General features: G+C 35.0%; 2 protein-coding genes and 1 long non-coding RNA gene across 4 annotated transcripts; all 3 read right to left on the reverse strand.

Moving 5' to 3' along the window:
• Positions 1–2,230: 2,230 nt before the first annotated feature.
• LOC107614203 (phragmoplastin DRP1E) lies at positions 2,231–4,794 on the reverse strand. Of its 2 annotated transcripts, none has more exons than XM_021109792.2 (7): positions 4,673–4,794; positions 4,134–4,184; positions 3,987–4,048; positions 3,478–3,568; positions 3,327–3,391; positions 2,982–3,176; positions 2,231–2,599 (listed from the first exon to the last, which is right to left on the reverse strand). In XM_021109792.2, exons 3-7 carry the CDS (start codon positions 4,008–4,010, stop codon positions 2,486–2,488), a joined length of 489 nt encoding a protein of 162 aa, XP_020965451.1. In that variant the 5' UTR covers positions 4,011–4,048; positions 4,134–4,184; positions 4,673–4,794; the 3' UTR covers positions 2,231–2,485. The 2 variants fall into 2 exon arrangements, with proteins under 2 accessions (XP_020965451.1, XP_016171916.1); XM_016316430.3 differs by having other exon boundaries at positions 4,596–4,686.
• On the reverse strand, positions 4,627–5,935 carry LOC148549820 (uncharacterized). Its single transcript, XM_021109790.2, has 3 exons — positions 5,567–5,935; positions 4,868–5,023; positions 4,627–4,794 (listed from the first exon to the last, which is right to left on the reverse strand). The coding sequence occupies exons 1-3, from the start codon at positions 5,789–5,791 to the stop codon at positions 4,627–4,629; spliced, it is 549 nt and encodes a 182-aa protein (XP_020965449.1). The 5' UTR covers positions 5,792–5,935.
• A 2,996-nt stretch (positions 5,936–8,931) lies between these two features.
• On the reverse strand, positions 8,932–11,142 carry LOC148549821 (uncharacterized). The gene is made up of 3 exons (XR_015895975.1): positions 10,648–11,142; positions 10,156–10,199; positions 8,932–9,067 (listed from the first exon to the last, which is right to left on the reverse strand). It is a non-coding gene; the product is annotated as an uncharacterized LOC148549821 (long non-coding RNA).
• Positions 11,143–11,463: the final 321 nt, after the last annotated feature.

Consider the following 11,463-nt stretch of genomic DNA (forward strand, 5'->3'; position numbering starts at 1 on the left):
TGCATATCAACATGTATATATTTTGACTAAAAGTATTTTTAAAAAATTAAAAATTATTTGCATATCAAAATTTTAATTTAATATATACAACTTCGAGCCAAATAGATATAAAGATCAAACCTATCATGGTATTGTAGCTGTAACGAAATACAATGGAGATATTTCAGTATTCATCAAATATCAGCATGAATTTAAATCAGAAAGAATGTATATACGCTGTTATACACCACCATCTTCAGCTTCTTGTAAAGATGAGTATGCGAAGAAAGTGCAAGTCAGGATATTTTTTAAATAAGCTATATTTGTATGTATTAAAACTAGAGTATTATGGACTCAACTAATTACTTGTCCAATTGTTGGTGTGCTCTCCCATAATTTCAAGAATACGCAGTCCATGTCATGCAAATCACCCACGAAATGGATTTGCCTACAACTTCGAGGAGCCACCCATGAAATGGAGAGATAACCGACAAATCTGCGTGGAAGTCCAACTCAACTATGACATCCACAAAATGGGACATGTCAGTGGCGGCGGCAGCGAAATGGACATTACAGCTGAGGCGACCACGAATTGAGTCAAGGCGTGGCTGACACACGCGAAATGGATCATCTCAATTGCGGCGTCCACGAAATGGCCACAACAATGGCGGCAGCAACGAAATGGTATATAGGTTTTTGTTGAAGGCTGCAAGTTTATAGTGCATCAGTACCGTACATGCATGCATTGGGTGCATGGGGTGGTAAGATTGGGGTTGATGAATTGGTGTGTATATAAAGGGCAGACGGGGTAAGGGACCAAGTGCTTCATGCATTGAAAAATAGTGGAAGAGAGAGTTAAGAATTGTAAACCGTGGAAAAGAGGGAAAAAAAAGTGAGTTTTGGCTAATATTTTTGTACTATGGTTTGAATATAAAAGTGTAACATGGGCGATGGTAGCGGTATGAACGTGGAAGAAAATCTTAATCGGTTAGACAAAGTACATATTGCCGTGCATTTGATTCATAAGGTTAGTGTCATGTGTGGTTAATTTTGTTATTAGTCTCTATTATTATTTAATATTTGCTAGCGTAAACTTAAGTGTGGTATTCCGATTTCGATGTTGCAATCCGCACGTGTTCTAACGCTGCATGACACACTTGTTGATGTTTTCACGTCGGAGCCGGTGGATCCAAGCATGGATCTCAGACGGCAGAGACTTGAACCATATTTACGACGAGTAGGATTCTATTATGCGTCATTAATAAGGCGTTTTGAGTTTGACAATCCGCTGATAAGTGCATTTGTTGAACGATGGCGACCCGAGACGCACACATTTCATCTCCCGTGGGGTGTGTACCATAACACTAGAGGATGTGGCTATGCAGTTAGGGTTACCCATTGATGGCGAGCCTGTTAGTGGTACTCTAAGGTCATGGAGCAAGTTTCACCAGAGAGATATATGGCAATGGTGCGAAGAGCTACTTGTTGATTTTCCACCAGGACATGTAGCTACTTGGTGCGAAGAGCTACTTGGTGAGTTTCAGCCTTATGTTGTACTTCGCTGTCCCTACATGTCCGGGTGGAAAATCACCAAGTAGCTCTTCGCACCATTGCCATATATCTCTCTGGTGAAACTTGTTCCATGACCTTAGAGTACCACTAACAGGCTTGCCATCAATGGGTAACCCTAACTACATAGCCATATCCTCTAGTGTTATGGTACACTCACCCCACGGGAGATGAAATGTGTGCGTCTCGAGTCACCATCGTTCAACAAATGCACCACTACAAGATTTTTGTTTATTTGTGGCAGTTTTTTTTCTTATTTGTGGAGGTTTATAACCCCCACCAAATGATTTGTGGAGGTTTCCAAAACCCCCAAAATTTGAGGTGCCACGAGGTCTTTTGTGGGAGTTTTTAAAAACCTCCACAATCTATTTAGTGGAGGTTTTGTGTGTGTTTAGTGGGAGTTTTATATTGAATTTTTGTGACAGTTTTAAATCACTTTTGTGGCAGTTTAAAACCTCCACAAATTGATTTTTTATTTTAACAAAATTAACTATTTTGTGAGATTTTCAAACCTCCACAAACCTGTAATTATTTATTTATTTTTAATTTTAAATCATTCATTAATCTCATCTCATTTACATACTCTCATCTCATTAATTAGCTACTTATCAATTATAAAATTTTCTATCAAAATTCAACACTAATGGTGAGTTTTGCACGGATCAAAATACACATAGATCAATTCCAAAGAGCTTCCATTCATAGTTATTTTACCCCAATACAACCAAGAGGTATATATTACAAGAACAAACATGAATCTAGAATTAAATTGCACTACATGAGAGTTACAATCTTATCCAGATTGGGAGTGCCCTTAAAAAATTGAGCAATTGAAGCAGGTTTGTTTTCCACTAACTTATAATAATATCCACAAAAAACAAGGCAGTTTTATACCTAATATGAAAGCTCAATGAAACTACAAAGAATTTTACAGTAACTAAACCTCAAATGAACTACTTGTTTCCCATATAATTGAAGCTGTTTGAGAAACAGCAACAGCATTTGGATCAACATTTTGAGTACTCTGAGCTATTTTTGATAGAGCTGTAACCTACATGTTAAATTGGAAGACGATAGAGATTATTGTATTTACCAACATGCACATAAATACTAATTGTTATATCAGAAAAATAGAACTTAGTTGCATCCCACTTTGGAAAATAAATCCAATTTTCAGAATGAAGCAAAAATGTAAATGAAACATAAATGTAGTGTAAATAAATACTATGATAAGATTCATACACAAAATACTAACCTTATATAGATTTAATTTGTTAAATTAAGCCAAATGTAAGTGAAAAAAAATACTAGGTATAATACTAGGTATCTGTGCCCTAATTACCGATTCCAAGTACTGTAAAAAAAATCTAACATAATTATGCTGGCTCTATCTCTTTAAGAGAATGAGAAATAGCAGCTACCAGAGACCAAACCTGAGAGAGAAGTTTTGCAAGGTATTCTGAACCCATTTTATTTGCCAAGTGCCCGTACTCAGGACTGGTGGCAAAATACTCTCGCTCCTTGCGCCTAGAAAAAATCATATCAACGTTTCTATTGATATCAGCTTGGGATCGATTTACTATACCAACCCAAGGATGTTGCAGACGATAGGATCTTCCTTCAAGGACCTTGATGCAATAAAAGGGTAACATCACAGAGTAAATTATAAGATTAGTCTCACAGGTTCAATTTTCAAACTTCCAAGAATTTCAAAAGGATATATTCAGCTGCATGCACGTGCACACACACACACACAGAGAGAGAGAGAGAGAGATTACATCCAATGCATTAGTTCTTTTGTCCATTAAATCCAGCTTTGTCAACACTCCAAATGTTCTCTCACCTGGACAGGTTGCAGATAGGAAATTAGTGAAAAACAGATGTCAGGGCTTCAAGCAAAAGGAACAAACAATTACTCCATGTAAGTACCTGATGGCTCCACTTCCCTTGCAATTTTAATAGCATCAGAAGTTGCTATGTCTTGATTGGCCAGAGATATTGCCAGTATAATACAATTAGGCTGTCAAAACGCATTAAATATTGGTTAATGGCATCTCAATTGCAGACTAAATGATTCATCAACAATATGAAGTCATAAAATGGTTCCCAGAGGCAGAGAGAAACACAATAAAGGTGTCTTTTTGGAATCAAGGAATTCATAATTTGTCACCCAGTGCAATAATAAATATAAGAAAGAAAAGCATGCTAAACGAAAACAAAAATCTAAATCTAAAATTCAACACCAGTATAAGAGGAAACAATAAAAGCATTGCAATACTACAAATAAGTCATTGACTCCCTAAGTCTTTATGACCTTATCAAAACAATCTACACAAACTGAAGAAGTACCCTTTTATATTTTTCAGTTTTGTCTTTTATATATATATAAAATACACACACACACACATATATACATTCTTAAAAAAATTTCATTTTACCTTCTCAATGTAAGACCGGACCATATTTTCAATGTCTTGAACAATACTCTCCTGCTGTCCTTCTGTAAATGGCATAGTAATCAATGACTGCAAACTATAGAGGAGCGAAATATCATACCGTATAAAGCAATTGAATGCAAATCATACCTACAACAACTTTAGTCAACCCTGGTAGATCAACCAAAGTTAGGTTGACAACTGCCCAAAAAACAGAGAAAAAAAAGGATAATTTAATTAGGGGAAAAACAAAGAACAGAAAGAATAGTTATGTAATAGCAAATGACAATTTAACTACTAGTTCCAGCTTATGCAATATGATAACAATTTACAGGAATTTAAATACAAATATAAATAACAAAAGAAAGAATAGAAATATAATATACAAAAAGAAAATAATAAAGGGAAAAAGACGATGATGCAAATTAAATAAATGAAATTTAAAAGCTTTTAAGAAGTGCTATTGTTATAATCTATTTACGTTCCCATGAAAAAGAAATGTTAACAATGAAGCGACTCATCGGAAGAATTTCTTGAATAAGGAGGTCTTCACATTGGTTTTGTCACAGCAAAGAGGAGTAGAAAGAGTATAGTTATATCTGAAGGCATTACAATTTCTTAATTGCAGAAGATCGTATAAGTGCTAATCTCTGAATTGAATACAGTGAGGAGGATAAGGGTCCTCTGACTTGTTAGGGTGGTGAGAATCCAGGAAAGCCATGACTGAAAATTTCTTCTCACAGAACAATCTTGCTAGCCTTTCTGATTTATTGATCATTCCTGATATCTGCCTATTGGCTTCTCTTGGAGCCTGAAAAGCAAGTAAATCAATCACAAACACACATGTAGGGTCTCAAATCTGAATACTAGTTAATAAAGAATACCAGATTTCCAGAACCAACAGTATAGAATCCATTTATGATGTCCACAAGAACAAGACCATTGACAGTGGCTTCGGTTAATACCACTGACTCCTGCTCCAGAGGAATCTCATTCTTGAGGAGCTCAACTGTTTGTGACACCATACTCCCTTTCCCGCACTAGCAAGTAATATGAATTTTCAGTTAAAATCGGTGAGTAACTATTACATGCTCACTTCATAATTATATGATAGTCATAGCAGTGTACCTACATTCACTAAGGCAAATTCACAAACATGTTCTACTCATGGTTCACCATATCTCAAACAAATTATACTGAATTCAAAGACCAATCCTTTTTTTCTCACTTGACCAAAATTAACCACAAAGAATTGCATACTAAATTCCCCACTCTATGTATTATATGCCAACTTTTCTTCAAATAAGATTCAATACTTTACTCAATAAAATTTATAATTTAATTTACTGTTAGGAAGAACATAACCATGTCCTCCATATACATAAATGAATAAATCAATAAAAAGGTTTTCCTAACGAGAAGAGCTGCCAAATTAGCTTAAGCACGAAGATATCACCTACCACTACCAGTCAATGCAAGTCATACGCAGAATCAAACATAGTATATAGATTCAATTTCTCAAGTTTGGCTACTAGACGAAAATAAACAGCACTAAAAGCAAAGAACAACGAAAATAGTGAGACCAGAGGAGGCGGCAAGCAGAGGAGGCAACTGCGAGAAAAGAATGACACCATGATGAGCAACGACAGATCTGGACGGCGATGCGATGATCTGCGACAAAGGACTGAGCAGAGGAGGCGATGGTGAGAAAAAAATGACACGACGATGAGCAACGGCGGAATGATCAGAGGAAGACGGCGAGCAACGACATTGACATAGAAGCTTGATGGCGGCAATGACGAGGACATGAACGGCGACAGTGGCGAGCTTACTCTCCCTCTGATCACGAACACTACAGCGAGCTTAATGGTGATAATGGCGGAGATGCGGCGAGTAGATCTAGGGTTCAGATCTCAAATTTTTTTGTTCAATTCTAAATTTGTTTGGACAAGTTTTTATTTAGAGTGAAATTTATTTGGGCTTATAATAATTTAGAGTATAAACATTTGTTTAGATGATTGGACTTAAAAATTTTTAAATTTTAACTAGTAGTAATTAATGGGAGTTTTATATTATGCCACAAATAAAAAATATTGGGGAGGTTTTAAAAAACATCCATAAAAAAAGTCCCATAAATAAATAAAAATCTTGTAGTGCACTTATCAGCGGATTGTCAAACTCAAAATGCCTTATTAGTGACGCATAATAGAATCCTACTCGTCGTAAATATGGTTCAAGTCTCTGCCGCCTGAGATCCATGCTTGGATCCACCGGCTCCGACGTGAAAACATCAACAAGTGTGCCATGCGGCGTCAGAACACGTGCGGATTGCAACATCAAAACCGGAATACCACACTTAAGTTTACACTAGCAAATATTAAATAATGATAGAGACTAATAACAAAATTAACCACACATGACACTAACCTTATGAATCAAATGCGCGGCAATATGCACTTCGTTTAACCGATTAAGATTTTCTTCCACGTTCATACCATTACCATCGCCCATGTTACTAAAAACTTGCAGCCTTCAACAAAAACCCATACCATTTCGTTGCTGCCGCAATTGTTGTGGCCATTTCATGGGCGCCGCAATGGAGATGATCTGTGCCAGCCACGGCTTGGCTCAATTCGTGGTCGCCTCAGCTGTAATGCCCATTTCGTTGCCACCGCCACTGACATGTCCCATCTCGTGGATGCCATAGTTGAGTTAGACTTTCACGCAGATTTGTCAATCAATCTCTCCATTTTGTGGGTGGCTCCTCGGAGTTGGTAGACAACCCCATTTCATAGGTGATTTGTATGACATGGGGCTGTATATTCTTAAAATTATTTTCATGCATGCGTAATCGAGGAATTAATGGTTTTTCTTTGTTTATTTTAATAAAAAAGCCCTATCCCGCATTAATCTTTGACCTTTTTCATATTTATGTAGGGTGGAATTTAGTGGCATGCATTTTATGACTTGCTAATTGCTATTTAAGTCTTAATTCCATTGCAATTTCAAAATTAGATAAACACATGTATGTACGCACTACAATAAATTCGGGCTGACAATTCTTTAAAAACGTTGCCTATAATACGAAAAAGTGTTGCTTTTGATCAAAGACAACACTTTCTGACAAAACGCAACGCTTTTTGGGGTTGGCTATACGGCCGTTACCTTTGGTCTAAGCCAACGCTTTTATGTATCAAAGAGAACTTTTTTTATGGCAACCTTCAAAAAACGTTGCCTTTTCTACAAAAAAGGCAACTCTTGGAAAGGGTTCCCTTAGAGCACCCAAAGACAACGCTTTAGATAAGACTTTATGTCAACACTTTTTACGAGTTGTATTTACATAAAGCAACACTTGTCCAGATTTTTTTTAAGTTGTCTTTTCATATACCTAAAGCAACACTTGTCCAAATTTTTTTAAGTTGCCTTTTTTATAGACCTAAAGCAATGCTTATCTAAGTTTATTTATAGTTGTCTTTTTCTAATATCTAAAGCAACACCTTATTGAGTTTTTCTTAAGTTCTCTTTTTTTTTATATCTAAAGCAATATATTTTATCTTTATTATATTTATATGACATTTAAAGGAACAATATTTAAATATTTAAATTCAATTAAATCAATATAACAAGAGAATGAGCTAATAAAAATATATTGCATATATATAGAAAGGTCTTCTAAGTACTAATTAACATACTTGCTAAGTTACCAAGTCAAATAAATGATAAACATAAGTAAACAAAATACATGTTTTTCTCATGATGAAATTGAACAAAAAAGAAACTGGTTTTCCAATTGAAACCAAAAAGACTTTGTGCTTCACCATTGTGCCAAGAGTTGCCTTTATCTCTTTAGAAAACTTCATCCAACCATAAGAAAGTCGCAGTCAAATCTAAATGGACAAAAAAAATATAGTCAAAACATTAGCCTAACAATAACATGTGTATTCAAGTGTTACAACAATAGTAGCAACTAAAACAGCAACCACGACAGCCATAAGACAGCCACCATGACAGCCATTAAACAGCCATAAAATAGCAACCATGACAGCCACAATACAACCATAAAGTATCAAATAAACTAGCAACCATGACAGCCATAAAACAACAACTAAAACAACAACCAAAACAACTATAAAACAGCAACTAAAACAAGAAAATTATCGAATAACTTACAATAAATTATGGTTCAAAGTGTTTCTTCTTGATTCTTGTCTTGTATCGCTTCCATGCTCCTTAAACACCCGTCATCACCCATAATTTTGAGGATTTTGGAAGAATGAACTTTGACTACAAATACATCGATTTCATCATATCATATGAATAAAAAGATTATAAACATATGGCATAAATATAAAAATAAATGGAGCTTACATTAATATACTTTCATATGCGTTTTTTAATTTGCCTAGGCACAGCTTTTCAATTAGTGTACATCAAGGTAATAAAATCACTATTCCTTTCCATTGTTCCAATAAAATTGGTTACTTCCTTCACTCTTTGAGGAGTTGGCCCCATGGCTACTCCACGATCAAAAGTCACTTTCTCCCTTTCTTTTCAAGTTCTTGCATAAATCTTTAGGCATCTTATTTTTTCATGAGTTTTTTTAACCTTTGGAGTTTCTAAATTAAAAAATTGAGAAATAGTACAAATTAAAATAAAAAAAAACCACTATTCATATAGAAAGGGACAGCCGTGAATCATATAGAAGTCTTTCCAAATTAAACAAGTATATGCACATGTTACTATTCATATAGAAAGGAAAGCTGTGAATCAAATATGAATTTGTAAAACAAATGATGATAATCAGAAAATGTAAAATAAATAGTAACAAACAAAAGGACATCACCTTCTACATGAGCATCTTCCATAACTTGGTCTGCTTCCACATCAAAATTGTCATTTTCATATTCACCAACATAATCTTCCTCATGGGGATATGAAAATTTCCTCCATCATTTGGGAATGGCCTAGATCTATCATCCTCAGTAATTGGAACTTCAATATGCTCCTCTTCTCTTTTCAAATGAGCTTGATACTTTTTTACTAGCCTTTTCCTCTTTAAAGTTGCTCCATTTTTCATTATGTTGCTGTATAAAAATATTAAACAGACATAAAACAGCACAATAAGAAGCAAATCAAGTAGTGAAACATAACAAAAATTGCCAAATTCTATATCATATAAAAAAAGCAAAATGAGGAGAAAATCAAATAGTGAAACATAATCACTAATTTCACTTGATGGTAGGGGCTTCTTTCAAAAAGTTACATGGGTAGAGACTGAAATAAAGGCCTTCTTATTGTACAAAGACTAATTTTAACATTGATGATATATATATAACAGCTAGATTTATATTTTAACTATAAAAAGGTTTATTTCAAAAGGAACACCATGAATATATACACTACAACAAATTCAGGTTGAGGCAACCCTTTAAAAATATACTGACTTGCAAAGTTGATGAACTTTCAAGTTTCTAATGTTATTTGTTTAAGAAGTCCTCATCCCAAAACTCACATAAACCAATGAAAATTGGTTACTGCATCTATAATTCATGTCTCTCATGCAGTCAGGATTAGTGTATTACTTTTTCTTTTATGGTATAACATAAAATGCACACGATAGTGATGGGGATACCGATCAAATACAGGCATGATGACCTAATCGAATACCAACGGTGAACACGTTCATCAATGTCCTCAAACAATGCAATTTATGCAAACTTGACAGTTAGTTTGTCTTAACCTCTATTGATTACAAGGTTTCACTCTTGGGGCAAATGTTTCGGCAACAAGCAAAGGGAAGGCGATGGTTGCATCGCATGGACCTGGTTTAATGAAATCAACATATTTGTAAGCATAGAGATTAAGACAAAATATTTATTCATGACTTACATTACATAAATCTTTAGAAGTCCAACAAATATAACAAGAACAATGGACATCAGCATATTTTACAATTTTGCTAATGTTAGTAGAAATTATGGTTGTATTTTATAATATAAAATTGGATGAACCTTGGAATTTTCAGTCATATTCTAAATCAGGATGATGATTGATGATATTAGCTGGCTACAATAACCCAAAAATATGAAACTATAGCCATAGCATTCACCGCAGCAATTTAGAGAATTCTGACAAGAAAAAAAGTAATTGTGAAATCATATAGAGGATGTACCTTAACAGTTTTTGCAGATCCTCGTATTATTCTCCAGGAAACAGCTTCAAAAATCAGAATTATTAAGAAGCCCCAAAAATTAAGATTCAATGCATTCAAAAATTCATAATCAAAATGCAGAAAAATTCAGAAAATCTTAAGAAACAATAATCAGAACCATGAAAACTTTGGAAAAATTGAAATAAAACTCCTAAAATTAGAATTATTAAGAAGCCCCAAAAATTAAGATTCAATGCATTCAGAAATTCATAATCAAAATGCAGAAAAATTCAGAAAAACCCTAAGAAGCAACAATCAGAACCATGAAAACTTCAGAAAAATTGAAATAAAACCCCTAAAATCAGAATTATTAAGAAGCCCCAAAAATTAAGATAGATTCAATGCATTCAGAAATTCCATTTTCATACTAAAATTCAGAACATTTCTAATCTTCATTCACAATCAATGCATTCAGAAATTTCATTCCATAGTAAAATTTAGAAGCTTTCTTACCAATAAACAAAGAAGGAGGAGGGGGTTACAGCTGCGTGTAGTATTGTGAGACCTTGCGAAGAGAAGAAGGCGAGACAGGGGAAGAAGTGGAAGCAGGAACAGGAAAGGGGTTTCTCGAAGAAGACCCTCTACATGGAGCCGAGACAGGAAGATGAGGAGCCGTGGAGCAGCGTGCGTGGAGGAGAGCACCGCGCCGACGCCTATGGAGGAGAGCAATGCGCAGAATCCCGTGGAGGAAAGCAATGTGCCGACGACCGTGGAAAGGAGCACCGCGCCGTCGCCGTTTGGGGTGGACAGCACTGCGATTGAGAGCTGCGGTCATTGTGGAGGAGAGCCGCAATCGGTGGAGGGTGTGTGGCCGAGAGCTGCGGTCGTTGTGGAGGAAAGCCGTGATCGGTGGAGGGAATGTGGCCGTCTGTGTGGTTCGTTTCAAATGTTAGGGTTACAGTATAGTGATGAAGTGATGAAGCTAGGTGATGAAGGAAGTGTTGAACTGATGAAGCAATTGTGTCTTTTTTTTTTCTAAGTTATTTGATTGGAAAATAATTGGTTATGAAAAGTTTCTCTCAAATTTGTAACTCTGAATAATTTTAGGCAACTTTTTATAAATGTTATTTAATTAATTTTTTTTATAATTTTTATAAAATATTGTATTTTTATTTAAAAATGTTGTCTTAAATATTTTATATTGTAACATTTGTTGAGTGTTGTTTTAGTTATCAAAGACAATAATTTTTGTGGGTTGCCAAAAAATTGGTTATCTTAGCCTTATTCAAAGGTAACTCGTCAAAAATATTGTCTTTGCCTATCTAAGAC

Source organism: Arachis ipaensis, chromosome B8 (genome assembly GCF_059453495.1).
Source record: "Arachis ipaensis isolate K30076 ecotype BB chromosome B8, ASM5945349v1, whole genome shotgun sequence".
NCBI classification, from domain to species: domain Eukaryota; kingdom Viridiplantae; phylum Streptophyta; class Magnoliopsida; order Fabales; family Fabaceae; genus Arachis; species Arachis ipaensis.